The sequence below is a fragment of the Megascapheus bottae genome, chromosome 5 (assembly GCF_031878675.1).
Source record: "Megascapheus bottae isolate mThoBot1 chromosome 5, mThoBot2.hap1, whole genome shotgun sequence".
Classification (NCBI taxonomy): Eukaryota; Metazoa; Chordata; class Mammalia; order Rodentia; family Geomyidae; genus Megascapheus; species Megascapheus bottae.
In genome coordinates this window covers 77,884,490-77,900,958 of record NC_143513.1, presented here as the reverse complement: position 1 = coordinate 77,900,958, position 16,469 = coordinate 77,884,490, and the positions used below count along the sequence as shown (strand labels likewise).

The following is a 16,469-nucleotide window of genomic DNA, read 5'->3' as shown; positions in this document are numbered from 1 at the left end:
GCACAGCCAGCTTCAAACGCCCTTAGCCTGCTTCCCAAGACCTTCCCTGCCCCGGCCCACACCTGTCCCAAGACAGCCCTGGGCCCCAGCCGTCGGACTGGTCCATTCACCCCTCCCTGAGCACACCTTAAGGCTGCATGGAGGCCTGGAGGCCCTGGTTCCTGCCTTTGCCAAGATCAGCCACTGAGCACCCAGGCCAGACCAACCTGTCCTTGGAGACGCCCCTAGGGCGCCCCTCTACCGGGGCTTTCCTCACCTTCCGATCCCCCTTCCCTCCTGGGTAAGGGTGGGCCGCCCTGAGGGCCACAGCAGGAGGGTGGGTCTCTCACCCCCGCCCCCTCCAGGTTTTAAGTCTGGGGAGAAGGGGACAGACTCAGAAGCAGGCTGGGTCGAGGCTGGGTGTCGGTCGGGATGCCAGGATTCAGGGTCAGTCCATGCCATCCCCGCCCGCCAGGAGGCGCCCCACGTCCAGCCTGGCAAGTGTGTTACCTGTCCGACCCGTTTGCGCCCGTCCCCTTTAAGAAGGTGAGCCAGGTGAGGCCAGACCCCGCCCCCGAGCTGGCCCCGCCCCGCGCTGGCCCCGCCCCGCGCTGGCCCCGCCCCGCGGGCCCGGCTCGCCCCGCGCCTCGCCACCGGCCCAGCCGTCGGGGCCCAGGTCCCAGGTCCCGGCCGGCGCCATGGAGCGGCGCTGGCCCCTGGGGCTCGGGCTGCTGCTGCTGCTCTGCGCCCCGCCGTCCCCGGGGGCGCGCGCCGAGGAAGGTAGGGCCCCGCCCTCCCCCCCAGATCCCCGGGACCCCAGGCTTCCACGGAGGCCCCCCGCCCTGCGCCCCGCGCCCTGCGCCCCGCTCGCCAGGGCCACTGCGCTATCGATCGGCCAGGCCAATCTTTGGTCTTTAACCCCAAAAGGCCGCTCTCCTGGGTGCAGTGCCCTCCCCGCCCCCACTGACCAGCAGTGCTTGCCCGGGGTGGGGGGGGAGCGCCCCACTGCACCCCACCTCAGCACCTTGGAACCCTTCGTTTGTCCAGCCCAGAGATCAGAACCCACCCCACTCCGGGGTGGGAAGCGGCCTGGGCCAGCCTAAGCCCGGAGACAGAAGGGCCTGGCATACCCCGCGCGCCCCCTGCCCCGCCGGCTGCCCTCCACCCCGCCCAGCGGACTTGGTGTCTCCTACCCAACTTCTGGACGCCGGCCCCAGGCCCGAGCAGGCCTTCCACAGTGGAAGTTAGCCTCTGCCATGGGCGCCACTGGGTCTTGCACCTGGGGCAGGGCTCTGCTGGAGCGCAGATTGGGGGGGGGGGTCCCAGCTGCACTGCCCGCCAACCCTCCCCTCCTCCTCCCCACACCCCGAGTTAGGAATTGGGTTCTTCTCCTAAGGCTGCTCCCCTCACACTTCCTATCTTGACTTTGCTCTAGGCTCCAGCCCTTAACTCTTGGCCACTCTGCCTTGCTCCCTTCTCTGCAGGAAGACAGTGTAATTCCCTCACTCATCCCCTGACCCTTCTCCGAGCAAAGGCATCCTGCATCTGTTAGGGAAAGGATGTCTAGGCTAGGACTGATGATGGCCTATAATCCTGGCTGCTTGGGGGGGTTGAGATCTGAGGATCTTAACTCAAAGCCAACCACGGGGGCAAGAAAGTCAATGAGACGTTTCTCCAATGAACCAGCAAAGAGCTGGAAATGGAGCTGAGGCTCAAGGGTCAGAGAACCAACCTTGAGCTGAAAAGGTAAGGGACAGTGCCCAGCCCCTGAATTCAAGTCCCAGTATCGTAGCAAAAGAAAAAAAAAAAAAAAAAACCAATGTTCTTGAAGTCTGGGGCTAGGGTCCCAAAATGATAAAGAATATGAACTGCAAAGCCACCTCCTTCCCCCAGAAGTGACACGCTCTTCTCCCCACTTTCAGTCACGCTGATGGACACAAGTGTGGCACAAGGAGAGCTGGGCTGGTTGCTGGACCCTCCAGAGGCTGGGGTAAGTGTCTGAGGAAGGATCTGGGAAAGTTCAAGGCTGAAGGCCCAGTGGGAAATGGGGCGGAGAAGTGGGTGGAGGAACCGAATAGAGCAGGAAAAACTGGAAGTATCTCCTCTGGGAGGGGGCAGAGAGGCTGAGTCAGAGCCTTCTGAATGGGATGGGGGGGCAGACTTCACCCCTTGAGGAATGTCTCCTCCTCCTGGCACTTCCCCCTTCCTGCTGCTGAGGTGAATACTTGTGAGAAGCACTGGGGGTGATAAGCTCCCATCCCCAGGGGAGCACTGAGACCAGTGCCTTTCTTGGGAGACAACAGAGTCATCAGGACAGCAGCCTGAGGTCCGCTCAGTACGTTCCAGTCTTCTTGCTTGAATAGCTTGTAGGGGCCAAGGGTCCGTGGACTTCCTCAAAACATAAAGCTGCTCCTTCCATGCACTTGGTCCATTCTTCCCTGCTCTACAGAGGCCTCTCAGCACACTTAGCTTGCCCTGAGTGTTTTGAAGGTACAGAAGTCTTCCTTCCTTCCTTGGGTGCTCTGGAGCAGAGGTAGATTGTGAGTAGGGCCTGCACAGAGCATCCAGGAGGCTCCCTGAGGGATTTGCTGGTCCTGCATTCTGTTCTCTGGGGGTTTTCTACCAGGACCTGAGACTTCATTGCAGCCGGTTTCCAGGGTTGCACTTAATTGTGTTCTCTCCCTTTTGGTCCAAGGGTCCAGGCTCTATTCTGCATTCTCCCCACAGAGTAGCCTGTAATTACAGTTAATAGACTGAACCATAATATATCCTTCAGGAGGGGCTGTTTGGAAAATCCTGGATTAAGCCAGCTCTAATAGGCACCTCATCTCCTAAACCAGCCAATCAGCACACTGCAATGGCAGCAGTCCATTCAGTGGCTCTCACTGGACCTTCATTGTGTCCCCTCAAGCTCCACCAAATGACTCCTCTAGTTGGGCCCCAGGGGAAAAGGCTGTGATGGTAAGAGAGCAACAAGACAGCCAGCAGTCACTTACTCCTATCACCTCCCTTATCTCCTCTGCTCACCAGCTGTCCCAAACTAGTACGCACTCAGAAAAGTTGGGCCCCTGGAATGCACCCATCTAGCAGTCAGCAGTGCTTGAGTGTTGCATGAAAGATCCTTAGTGCTGTTCCTGGCCAGCTGGTTCTTGCCCTGTCCCTGCTGGAACTGGGAGTGGCAGCTACAGCTGGGAACATCTGCCTCCCGACACTCCAGCTGCAGCCCTGACAATCTGAACTCCTGAGCTGCACATTGACCACCCACAGCCCTCTCCTCCTGCCCTGCCCTGCGCCTTCCACATGGGCTCCCAGCCTCCTCACAGGGCAGACTTCAGGTGCCTTTCCTTCCAGCTTCATTACCTTTCACACCTTTGGCCTGATCATTGAACTCTGTGACACAATGCAGAAATATGTGCCTCACTGAAGCTTCTACTTCTGCCCTTCTCTACTGCCAGTCCTTAATTGATCATGCTTTCTCGGGATTTTTCCCAGAACTGAGATTAGGCATGGAGAATTCATGCTCAGGAGTTGAATCAAGACTAAGAGAGAGGGGCCATTTCCTAGGACCTCTGACTCTTCCCTATCAATTATTGGATGGCATCTGAAATATCAGTGGAATACTTTCATCAAATTTGAAAGCTTCGCTGGGTGTGATGGCTCACGCCTGTAATCCTAGCTAATCAGGAGACTGAGATCTGAGAATCATGCATGGTTCAAAGCCAGCAGTGGGGCATGAGACTCTTATCTCCAGCTAACTGCCAGAAAACTGGAAGTGGGGCTGTGGCTCAAGGGGCAGGGCTGTAGCCTTGAGCTGAAGAGCTCAGGGATAGTGCCCATGCCCAGCATTCAAGCCCCATGAACAAAAACAACAATAAAAAAAAATGAAAGGCTTTTCTTTAAAATGGATCTGGCAGAGAAAATACCTAACAATGAGAATACTTTGGGAAGAGAAATGACATAGGACATTTGTCCCACCAACAGATGTCACACAGTCCCATATAGACAAGAGTGTTCCAGCCCATGAAATGGGATGGAAAGTCCAAAGACAAACTCACCTATACGTAACACTTTAGTGAGAATGGAACTAGAATTAGAAATCAAGGTAGAGTGGGGGGAGGGAAATGGGGACCAAAACATGAGAAAGGGTATCAGTGTTTGTGAAGTAATGCACCTTCTATCTGGCGAATACAATATAATCCTTGTATTATTTACAATAAAAAAATATATGGAAGTCGGACCGGGAGTTTGGCCTAGTGGTTAAAGTGCTTGCCTAGCATGCATGAAGACCCGGGTTTGATTCCTCGGTACCACATACATAGAAAAAAAAAGCTGGAAGTGGTGCTGAGGCTCAAGAGGTAGAGCTCTAGCCTTGAGAAAGTCCAAGGACAGTGCTCAGGCCCTGAGCTCAAGCCCAGGACTGGCAAAAAAAAATATATATATATATGGAAGAAAAGAAGAAATTAAGCTAGAAAATGTAGAGGACAGAAAGACTTTTTCTAACTTCCAGTGTTTACATAAGTGAGCCTGTGAAATTGACAGTAGGTGACAGGAGAAAATTCTATTTTATTTTCTTCCCACATTTCTGTTATCCTCGACTAGCTATACAAAGATGTTCGTGTTGCCATGTTTAGAGCATGCACACAATGCGCCTTGATGAGACTAACCCTTCTCCCCCACTCTCCTTCACCCTTCCCAAGCTTCATTGCTCCATTTTCACACCCGTAGGTAAAGTATCTTGGCTATTTTCATGCTTTTCCATCTGATAGCCCTCTCCCTTCCACTTGTCCTGACCTCCCACAGAACCAGCTTTGCATTCCTTTCTCTTTTAAGTGTTAATTGTTCCAAGAGATCTCACTGTGGCATTTTTACATAGCGTTTTAATCAGGTTGACCCCCTCACTTGTTCTCATCTGCCCCATCCCCCACCCTCCCTCTATTATCCAACAGCTTTCAATGAGGAAAAACAATTCTGATCACATGACCATTCACAGGTGGTCCACGCTGATGAGACTGGAGGAAGAAGAGATGAGGGCAATATTTATAGGATCCTGAGCTCCAGAAGGGAGTTGGGGATGGGAAGATGGAGGCCGGCCTAAGTTGGGATCCTGATAGATTTTATGTGTGTATATTCATACAGACAACTTTCTTTTTAAATTTAAATTTTGGGGTCTGACTGAACTTAGGACCTGCGCTGTGTTCCTGAGCTCTTTCACACAAGGCCAGCCCTCTACCACTTTGAGCCACAGTACAGCTTCCAGTTTTCTGGTGGTTAATTGGAGATAGGAGTCTCACAGGCTGCCTGGGCTGGCTTTGAACCACTACCCTCAGATCTCAGCCTCCTGAGTAGCTAGGATTACAGGTGTGAGCCACGGCTCACATTCTTGGACATTTCTTTTAAAACTTGGCTACAGAATAGTACTCGTATGACCTCACTTAGGTTAAAAACAAGACAGAAACATTTTATGGATTTCTCTGAAGACACTAAAAGCTCTGCTCCAAATGGTGGAGAGTGATGAGCGTAAGATGGTGGACTTCTTTCTTCTACACAAGTGTCTGTTGCTTGACTTTCATGGTAATGACACAGAGGCACAATGAAGCCCCTGAAGAGGTCCGGGCTTCACCCAGCTCACCTCGGCCCCTCACCCCACCGTGCCCTTGGACAGTGGCTCCACTTCTGGCATTTTGCTAATTGAGGATGAGAGTCTTCCGATTTTGTCTGGTAAGGCTGGCTTCAAACTGTGAGCTGCAGACATCAGCTTCCTGAGTAGCTGAGGATCAAAGCATGAGACATTCTGCAGCAGACTTCTCTTTTGCCTTTTCATGGCTAAGCATGTCACACCACCTGACTGTGCCTCAGTTTCTTCCTGGGAAGTGCTTAGAACAGTGCCTAGTTTACAATAAGTGCTGTGTTAGTGCCAGCCAGTCATTAGACTAGGTTTAAAAATTCCTTTCATGTAAAAGAACTTAAGGGGTTAGTCAAGAAAGGGCCTGGGAAACAAGCCAACAGTCTGAATTGATTCTGATAGTGGCTATAACTGGAAGGAATATTGGAAAGGATAAAGTACACACACTCACACACACCCCATTCTGTGCTTATTCTGGCCCTTCAAAAATATCAGAGGTTTTTGTATTTTAGAAAATAAGTCCTTTTTTCTAAACAATTAGGCAGAAGGTTGTGAATGAACTAAGATGTTAATATAATCTTATTCACCTCATATCTAAAAATACTCTATGACCTTAAAGATTGAATCTTTAAGTTTAATTAAATCAAGTTAGGCAGGGCCAGTGGAGAGAAGGAGGAAGGGGGACTCTAATGCCAGCTTCCTGTCATCTCTGAACCCTGACTCTGATTTTCTCCTGGCAGTGGAGTGAGGTGCAGCAGATGCTGAATGGGACACCGCTGTACATGTACCAGGACTGCCCGGTGCAGGAAGGCGGAGACACCAACCACTGGCTTCGCTCCAATTGGATCTACCGAGAAGAAGAAGCTTCCCCGGTCCATGTAGAGCTGAAGTTCACAGTGCGGGACTGCAAGAGTTTCCCCGGGGGCGCTGGGCCTAAGGGGTGCAAGGAGACCTTCAACCTTCTGTACATGGAGAGTGAACAGGATGTGGGCATTCAGCTCCGACGACCCTTGTTCCAAAAGGTGTTGCTGCAATCAGTGTCCTGGCACTGATTCCTACCTGGCTAAGTACAGAGACAGGAAGAGAGTGGGAATATAGCCGAGAGGGTAAACATGAAACTAGAAAACAGAAAGGCTGGATTGAGTACCTTGTTGGTGGACTCTTACTTTGGGGGTATCATTTAGCCTTGGTGACCTTGTTATAAAAGTAGCAATACGAGGGCTAGTCTTACCTCTTCTAGAGAGTTCTAATAGGCATCCATTTTGGTAGCAAGAAGCCACAGTGGAAGAGAGAAATGCGGTACAGAGGGTTTTCAATTTTTCCACAGTACCTGTGATGAGTGTGTACAACACACTGTCCCTTCGTGTCACTAGAGTCACACAGTAGGACAGTTCTCTGCTAGCCATCTTGAGTCTCCCTCTCTTTCCTACTCAGGAAGCATATTGGAATGCAAGACACTCAGGGGCCTATTATTATAGGAAGAGCTCTCATTTTCTTGCCCAAGAGCAGCAGTTGTAAAGTTTTATTATTGGTAATAAATTAATGATAAATAATTAATTATATAATGCATTAAATTTAACTGATCACCAGCGTTGGGAACGCCTTTCAGTAGTGGAAATTTGAGACTCTGGCACCTTGCCTTCTTGGGTTCCAGTCCTACCTCTATGTTGTGGTAGCTGTGTGATCTTCTATGTCTCTTCACCTTAGTTTCTCCCTCTTTTTTGTAGAGTTGGTAAGACCTTATATCTCCTAGGATTGTTGCCTGGACTAAGGAGAATGAGTACTGCACACAAAATATTTTGCCTAATAGTATCTTTCCCATAGTAAGCTCTCCTTCAATGACGAACGTTTAACTTGTAAAGTACACGTTGACTTCTCCTTATCCAAAACACTTGGCATCAGAATTGCTTCAGATATTGCATATTTGTTTCAGACTTTAGAATACTTACATATATAAATAACGAGATACTCTTAGGGATGTGACCCAAGTCTGAATAGGAACTTCACCTACATTTCATATACATCTTAAACACATAGCTTGAAGGTAATTTTCTACAACATTTTCAGCATACCTACATGTTTACTGTGACCTGTGACATGAGGTCAGATGTGGAATGTTTCTTTCTGTGTGTGTGTGTGTGTATAGGGACTGGACTAGTCTAGGCCTACACTCTGTCCTTTAGCTTTACTCCTCAAGGCTAGCACCCTACCACTTGAGCCACAGCTTCACTTCTTTTTAGTGCTTAAAGAATCTCACACTTTCCTGCTCCTGCTGGCTTCAAACCACAGTCCTCAAATCTCAGCCTCTTGAATAGCTAGGATTACAGGTGTGAGCCTAGGGTCTTTTCTGTTTGTGACTTCATATACATAGCCTTCAGTTTGGAAACATTCCAGACTCTGGATGCTCAGAGTACAGATGCTCAAACCATATGAGACTAGTAGTTGTTTCTGTTACATGAAAACAATGAGCTTCTCCCCACCTTCCTCTCAGGTGACCACAGTGGCTGCAGACCAGAGCTTCACCATTCAAGACCTAGCATCTGGCTCCGTGAAGCTCAATGTGGAGCGCTGCTCCTTGGGCCATCTGACCCGCCGCGGCCTCTACCTTGCTTTCCACAACCCCGGTGCCTGTGTGGCACTAGTGTCTGTTCGGGTATTCTACCAGCGTTGTCCTGAGGCTGTGCATGGCTTGGCTCATTTCCCTCAGACTCTCCCTGGACCTGGGGGGTTGGTAGAAGTGTCTGGAACCTGCTTACCCCATGCACAGACCAGTCCCGGGCCCTCAGGTGCACCACGCATGCACTGTAGTCCTGATGGTGAGTGGTTGGTGCCTGTGGGCCGGTGCCACTGCAAGCCTGGCTACGAGGAAGGCAGCGGCAGTGCAGGATGCACTGGTAAGGAAGGGGGCAGTGAGAAACCTAGCAGACTACTTGGGAGGGTCTTTAGGTGCCAAGGAAGGCGAGGAAGCCAGTGTTACATCAGTACTTTAGGTTTTGTGTCACTGGTGATGCTGAGAGTCAAACCCAAACTTGCATATGCTAGGCAAGTGTTCTGCCATGGAGCTGCATGCCAGACCCTGTTCTTTTTGACAGGATCTCACTATACAGCACAGGCTGGTCTTGAGCTCACTATGTAATGCTGTTTGTCCTTAAATTTACCTTTTGCGTCTATATCCCAAGTACTGGGATTACAGGCCTAGGCCACCAGTACCCAGTCATCTCAGCCATGGGTGTGTGTGTGTGTGTACGCGTGCACATCTGAACAAGGGCTTGAACTCAGGACCCCATGCTCTTATTCAGCTTTCTTGCTGTTTACTGATGCTGTCACTTGAGCCACACTTCCATTTCCAGCCTTTTGCTGTTTCATTGAAGATCAAATGTCTTCATGGATTTTTCTGCAAAGGCCTTGCTGCTCACATCTGAGCCTCCTGAGTAGCTACAATGGCAGGCACGCCCACACCTGGCATGCCTCAGCAATTTTTAACCCAAGAGCACATATGCAGAAGTGTTTTCACTCTGCGGGATTGCTGTAGCAAGAGTGTGGGATTGGCTGGGAGTGGGGCCTAGTGGTAAGGTGCTTGCCTAGCATGCATGAAGTCCCAGTTTGATTCCTTGGTACCACATACACAGAAAAAGCCAGAAGTGGTGCTGTGGCTCAAGTGGAAGAGTTGTAGCCGTGAGAAAGCTCAAGGACCAGGCCCTGAATTCAAGCCCCAAGACTGGCAAGAGAGATGTGGCGGGGGAGAGGGGGGTGCTTCTTTCCATAAGACATTAGAAAATCTTGACTCTACTACCTTCTCTCTCCAGTCTGTCCTAGGGGCTTCTACCGGACTGACATGGACATAGCCCACTGTCTCGAGTGCCCCCAACACAGCGCAGCTGAGTCTGAGGGTGCCACCATCTGCACCTGCGAGAAGGGCCATTACAGAGCTCCTGGGGAGGGCCCCCAGGTAGCTTGTACACGTGAGTCCAAGGGACAGGAAATGGCCGTCAGGGAGGAGGTGCTAGATCTTCTCTAAACACTCACAGGAGGCAGATTTTCCAGGGCTTTATGAGATAGATACTGGAGGCCATCAAGAGACCAGTCACTTATTACTAGCCCCTCCCTGGGCCCTCTGCTGGCCCTGGGAAAATGAAGAGATTTGGTGATGCTACCTTCTCTTCAGTGAGATCTACTCTGAAGACTCTTGAGGACTTCTAGAATTGGGGAGACAGGAAAAGGTGGGGGTCAGGAGCTGGAGTGAGAGTGAGGCTGGCAGCTACTGATATCTTCTTCTTCTGTAGGTCCCCCATCCGCTCCTCAAAATCTGAGCTTCTCTGCATCAGGGACCCAACTCTCCTTGCGCTGGGAACCCCCTGCCGACATGGGGGGACGCCAGGATGTGAGATACAGCGTGGAGTGTTTCCAGTGTCAGGGTACAGCCCTGGATGGGGGGCCCTGCCAGCCCTGTGGGACAGGAGTGCGATTCTTGCCAGGGGCTCTGGGACTCACAGTGCGGACTGTGCGAGTGGAAGGTCTTGAACCGTATGCCAACTACACCTTTGCTGTCAAATCCCAAAGCAAAGTGTCTGGGCTGGACAGCTCTCAGCTTGCCAGGGCCTCTCTTAGCATCAACATGGGGCATGCAGGTGAGGCACTTGATGTAAACACCACAGGGATGAGTGGGCAAGAGGCAGCGGAAATACTCCTCCTTATCTGATTCCTTCTTTCCTTCCAAATGCCACTGACCCTCTGGGGGCCCAGAATCACTCTCAGGCCTATCTCTGAGGCTCGTGAAGAAAGAACCACGACAGCTGGAGCTGACTTGGGCAGGGTCTCGATCCCGCAGTCCTGGGGGAAACCTGAGCTACGAGCTGCATGTGTTGAACCAGGTAGGGTGACCCCTTCAGAGTCCATGCCCGGAAGTACCCCAGTATTCCTAGGGCCTGGGATGGGAGGAGGGAGCCACCCAAAGCAAATTGGCATTCTCAGGACAGAATTCTGCCAAGAACCTTGTCCTTACCATGCCCAACCCCTGCTCATCCTCACTCTCATGTCTGTCCACCATTTCCATTCTGGTCTGGCCCAATGCAGCCCAGTTAACACGAGTTCTGCCCACAGGATGAAGAATGGCACCAGATGGTTCCAGAACCCCGGGTGTTGCTGACAAAACTGCAGCCAGACACCACATACATTGTCAGAGTGCGAATGCTGACTCCGCTGGGCCCTGGCCCTTTCTCCCCTGACCATGAATTTCGGACCAGCCCACCAGGTAATGCTTGTTCTATCCCCCAAACACATACATACATGTCACCTACAGATGCCCCCGAGCTCCTGCTGCATGTGTACCGCATGAGTGTGCGCACGTGTGCACACCCTGGGGATCCCCAGGGCCCTTGCCTCGCTGTGATCCCCCAGACAGTCTCACCTTGGTTGTGCCTACAGTTCCCAGGAGCCTGACCGGAGGAGAGATTGTGGCCATCATCTTTGGGGTGCTGCTTGGTGTGGCCCTGCTGCTCGGGATTCATGTCTTCCGATCGAGGTGCTGCCTCCTGCTCCTCACCCACACCCCTTCCCAGGTCCCTTTGCAAGTCAGGAGCCCTGACTGGGATATCAGCAACCCTTCTATCCTCCGCCACCACAGCTCGGGGGTGCCCCCACATCCATTTCGCATACCCAGCCCATGTTGTTTCTAAGACAAATTCAACCAGAGTGCATTGGGCCCCCAGGATAGGCCTTGGACCTGAAAGGTGCCACCTGTCCCCCACAGGAGAAGCCATCGGCAGGGGCAGCAGAGGCAGCGTGACCGTACCACAGATGCTGATCGAGGTAAGCAAGGAGCATGTGTGTGTGTGTGTGTGTGTGTGTGTGTGTGTGTGTGTGTGTGTGCACGTTTTACCACTAGAAAGCAACCAAAGGACCTACATCATCAGCAGGTCAACTCTGAGGGTGCAGGACTTCATGTTTTGCCACCTAATAAGTTTTGCTTAATTAAGTCTGCCCTCATAGCTGTCACTGACTCTCATGCAATGCTCTGCTAGCAGTGGGGGTCAGTGTGCCGCTGCCCTGGGCTGTCAGCAGCCTCCCCCAGCTAGGGACTAGGTCTGTGGGCAAGGCTGAGGCCAGGCAGAAGGGCTGCAGACCTCTGGAGCATGGGACCTCCTGTGTGTCACCTCATTAGGTGGCGAGGTGGGAGTGAGAGACTGCAGTAGATCCAACTGGCTGGAATAGGAGAGTGAATGAGGCTTGACTTATGGGATGAGCATGGGTCATGAGAAAATTGGGTAACTCAGGAAAGATTGGGAATTGATTCAGGGCCTTGGCTCTGAGGATAGATGACCCTGGAGTGTGGCAGGAAGAGGAAAGGCCAGGATATGGAGGCTTTCTTGCTAAGAATAGACTGTGCTCTCTCGAGCCAAAATAAGATTCATCTCAAGGAGCACAGAAGTATGGAGTGGGAAGGGGCCTTCCCCGTCAGGTCTGATAACCCAAGCCCTGAACCGAATGCTGCTGTAGCTGAGCCTCTCTGTGCTCCCCAGAGGACAAGCTGTGGCTGAAGCCCTATGTGGATCTCCAGGCCTACGAGGATCCCGCACAGGGAGCTCTGGACTTCACCCAAGAGCTCGACCCAGCCTGGCTGATTGTGGACACGGTCATCGGGGAAGGTGGGCTGCCATCAGGTCTCTGCCTTCCAGCCCTATCTGGGCTGGCCTCTCCTCTGGCTTCACTTACCAGATGAGCTCATGCTTGCTTTAAGCTTGTGCATTTATGAAAAAAGCAACACCAAAAAAAGGAAAAGAAAAAGAAAACCCCAAAGCACTATATCGGGTGTCCTGGAGAAGTCTCCGCCTCCTACACGCATTGCTCCGTGGGTTTCTGATGGAATGTCCAGCACATCAGTCCATACAGGTGTTGTTGTGCTGCGCTCAGGGTGTTCTCCTATGTTTCCCCAAAATGGTTACGATTGAGAACCTTCATTCCACCACACAGCAGGGATCCAGTGTCCGTGGGCTGCTCTGATTCCTTGGGTCACCAGAGGAAATGGATCTGAGCAGAGAACAAAGCTTGGCAGTGTCCTGGCCAGTTATGCAGCCAGACTGGCCAAGCCGAGATCAGGGAACTCACTCTTGGAAGAGAGATGGCAAAAGCTGCCCCCTCCACCCTCCCTCGGGCATTAGCCCTGGATCACAGACACAGCCCCATCCTGCTGACGAAATCCCTCGGCATTCAGTACCTGTTGTAAGTCCACTAGTGTGTCACCCCACGGAGATCAGACTGTAGAGCTCCATGACCGGTACCCAAGAAGGATAACTTCATTTTTGTCCTCTTCCGAAGGCTAGAGGAGCGCAGGGGTCCACAGGCTACATCTCTGGGGTAACCTGGCAGTACAGAGCCACCATCTTTGTTTTCTTTCTACCAGGAGAGTTTGGAGAAGTCTACCGTGGGACCCTGCGCCTCCCCAGCCAGGACTGCAAGACGGTGGCCATTAAAACCTTGAAAGACACATCCCCCGATGGCCAGTGGTGGAACTTCCTTCGAGAGGCGACCATCATGGGCCAGTTCAACCACCCACACATTCTGCACCTGGAGGGCGTCATCACAAAAAGTACCCTTTGGCCCTCGTGGGCACCGAGTGGTGGGGAGGGAAGCTGGAGGAAGAGCACGGGAAGTGGAGGGTAGGGAGCGAAGGCCAGGAAGCGTGGATCTGGGTGTGACGAGCTGTGTTCCGTCTCTCAGGAAAGCCCATCATGATCGTCACAGAGTTCATGGAGAACGGAGCCCTGGATGCCTTCCTGAAGGTAGTGAGGGACTTAACCCTGGAGGCCTGGGCCTCGGGAGGGAGCCACCTGTTCATGCTCTCACTGGCCCTGCTGCAGGATCAAGAGGACCACCTGGGGCCGGGACAGCTGGTGGCCATGCTGCAGGGCATAGCATCTGGCATGAACTACCTCGGTGATCACAATTATGTCCATCGGGACCTGGCTGCCAGGAACATCTTGGTGAGCCAGAACCTGTGCTGCAAGGTGTCTGACTTTGGTCTCACCCGCCTCCTGGATGACTTCGACGGCACCTATGAAACCCAGGTCAGAGCCCTGTATGTACCACACACGCATTCACACGGCCCGTTCGTGCTGTCATGCCACAAGGCCTCGTGCTCGAGTGGCATGGCCTCTCCCGGCCATGTAGTTTTCTCGGCCTTTTCCTTAGGGAGGAAAGATCCCCATCCGCTGGACAGCCCCAGAGGCCATCGCGCACCGGATCTTTACCACCGCCAGCGATGTGTGGAGCTTTGGGATTGTGATGTGGGAGGTGCTGAGCTTTGGGGACAAGCCATATGGAGAGATGAGCAACCAGGAGGTGAGCCTGGACGAGTCCTCTCCCTCACCCCTGCTGACTCACCACCTCTCTTCTCCATGGTATTCCTGACCTCATTTTTCTTTCTCCCTCTCCTCCTTCCCTCCCTCCCTCTCCCCTTTCTTCCCCTCCCCCTCGCCCTCCCTCGTCCCCCCCAGCACCATTATCTCCTTTGGTCCCCTTCTCACACTTTGTTCTCATTACTGCTTCCCTCTGTAGTCTGGGTTGTGGACTGGATCGCCAGGAGTCCTGTGTGGTCTCCTCCCTGGGTAACCCTCCCTCCCTGTCCCCTACTGCAGGTAATGAAGAGCATCGAGGATGGATACCGACTGCCTCCTCCAGTGGACTGCCCTGCCCCTCTGTACGAACTCATGAAGAACTGCTGGGCATATGACCGCACTCGCCGGCCCCACTTCCTCCAGCTTCAGGCACATCTGGAGCAGCTGCTTACAGACCCCCACTCCTTGAGGACCATTGCCAATTTTGACCCCAGGTAGCCACACTGGGCAAATACTGGGGAATTCAGAGGGTGGATGGGAAATGGACATTCCATACTGAGCCCTGAGGAGAGCTGGACAGAGTCCAAGCATGAGAAGAGGTCTATGTTCCATGACTAGAGCTCCGTAGGAAGGAGAAAGCAGGCACACTGACCTGGAGTTACACACAGGAAACTGGGAAAGTTACCACTTGATTTAAACATAATAATGATGATGGTGTCCGCTATAGATTGCCCACATGGCAGAGAATTACATCCACGTCCCAATTCCCCAACTTCCCACAAGAAATTCCAGGGAACCACACTTGCTTGACCACCTACAGCTGGCCCTATCCCTGGGGAGTTCTTGTGGCCCAGTCTAGAGCTCGGGATGCTTTCCTATGCATTCACCATGTAGAAATACTCTTGCATGTGGGGAGAAGAGCCACACATTTAACCGCTTTTGGATTACCTGGTGTGTATGCTTTTTGCTAGATACTGGAGAGCTTCATGGCACAGTGCCAGCTCCAGTGAGGCTGGGAAGCTATTCTGATGGGGCAAGTCTTGGGGATCTGGTGACTTTTTCCGACCGCATGGCCTTCCCTGGGGAGCGGAGGCTGGTAGATTGCAGCTAACGGAAGCACCTAGTCTGCAGACAGCTTTTCTGAGATCGGACTTCCTGGGCATAAAGAATTATAAGCTATTTTCTCAAAAGTGCCTAGAGAAGGGACATAGTTAAAACTCTACTAAAATCATGGTCAGAATGTAGAGAATGAGGTGGAAGGGGGGCAGGTAGGGGGAGTCAGGAAGGCTAGACTGCCAGCTGCTTTATTGGGAAAAGCAGCCTGGCATACTCTGCCTCTGTATCAAACCACCATATATAACCTTGTTTCTGGGAGAAATTGTGCTCCAAGTTCCAACTTTTGAAACTATCTTTTTGGAACACTCCTCCCTCGGACGCTGGAGACTGCATGTGCTAATCTTTCTGGAATGCTGGATATTTTCTTTTCCCCCAGCAGATCTACTTTGCTAATGGTTTTTGGCTCCGGCTGGCTTTAGTACAGGAACACTCATTGTATTGTGGGTGTCAGAGTGCAAGAATAACAACTGAGGTGGAAGGTAGCAGGCAAAGGCCGCTCCTAGCACTCAGGCAGCTGCTCTGGGAAAAGGCAGGACCACCCACATCCAGCTGGGAGTCCTGCTCTCCCTCCGTTCCCCGTCTCACCTGGGATACTTCCATGTCCAACAGGCTAGAGAAACTTCCACGCAGGGCTCCCCAGGCAGCTACTTTCCCCAGGTCTATCCACACAGCAGGTCTTTAGCGGCCCGACCACTGCTCTAAGCACCAGGAAGCAGGCCAGGAAGTGGGTTCAGACAATGGCTGGCTAATCCAGACCCTGATTTGTGCTTCAGCACTGCACTTCAGTACTGACTTGCTGACATGGAGAACAGACTCCAACCCAGCCCCTGTGACTAAAGCAGCCTTATATCCCACAGGGTGACTCTCCGCCTGCCTAGCCTGAGTGGCTCTGATGGGATCCCTTATCGAAGCGTCTCTGAGTGGCTGGAGTCCATTCGCATGAAGCGCTACATCTTGCACTTCCGCTCGGCTGGGCTGGACACCATGGAGTGTGTCCTGGAGCTGACTGCTGAGTAAGGCCAGGGAGGCCTGGGGAAGGGAGGCTGGGGGAATCCGAACCACCAGACTCAAGGCAGCCCTTCTTCTTCCATAGGGACTTGACCCAGATGGGAATCACACTGCCAGGGCACCAGAAGCGGATCCTTTGCAGTATTCAGGGGTTTAAGGACTGAGGGGCTCTGTAGCCACAACCTCAGCCCTCCCCCTGCCCTCAGGGAGCAAGGACGGGGCCACAGGCCCTTCTTCAACCTACGGGATGTAGGCTATTTGGTGCTGCTCCTGCCTCCTCTTCCAGGACTCTGCCTCAGGACCCGGGAACCTTTGTTTTAAAAAGGGAGGTGGGGATGGAAGAGAAGCAATTATGTGGGTGGGTGGGTTAGTGTGCGGGGGAGGGTTTAATATATATACACTTACATATG

The 16,469-nt window shown here is 52.5% G+C and overlaps 1 protein-coding gene across 3 annotated transcripts; it reads left to right on the top strand.

Moving 5' to 3' along the window:
* Positions 1 to 641: 641 nt before the first annotated feature.
* On the top strand, positions 642 to 16,420 carry Epha1 (EPH receptor A1). 3 transcript variants are annotated; one of them, XM_090333448.1, is made up of 18 exons: positions 642 to 759; positions 1,902 to 1,969; positions 6,343 to 6,624; positions 8,094 to 8,496; positions 9,409 to 9,564; positions 9,886 to 10,230; positions 10,346 to 10,473; positions 10,703 to 10,853; positions 11,027 to 11,123; positions 11,352 to 11,410; positions 12,121 to 12,246; positions 13,002 to 13,187; positions 13,319 to 13,380; positions 13,459 to 13,665; positions 13,790 to 13,939; positions 14,236 to 14,429; positions 15,909 to 16,064; positions 16,145 to 16,420. In XM_090333448.1, exons 1-18 carry the CDS (start codon positions 678 to 680, stop codon positions 16,221 to 16,223), a joined length of 2,931 nt encoding a protein of 976 aa, XP_090189574.1. In that variant the 5' UTR covers positions 642 to 677; the 3' UTR covers positions 16,224 to 16,420. The 3 variants fall into 3 exon arrangements, with proteins under 3 accessions (XP_090189574.1, XP_090189573.1, XP_090189575.1); XM_090333447.1 differs by having other exon boundaries at positions 13,319 to 13,665; XM_090333449.1 differs by lacking the exons at positions 14,236 to 14,429; positions 15,909 to 16,064; positions 16,145 to 16,420 and having other exon boundaries at positions 13,769 to 13,815.
* Positions 16,421 to 16,469: the final 49 nt, after the last annotated feature.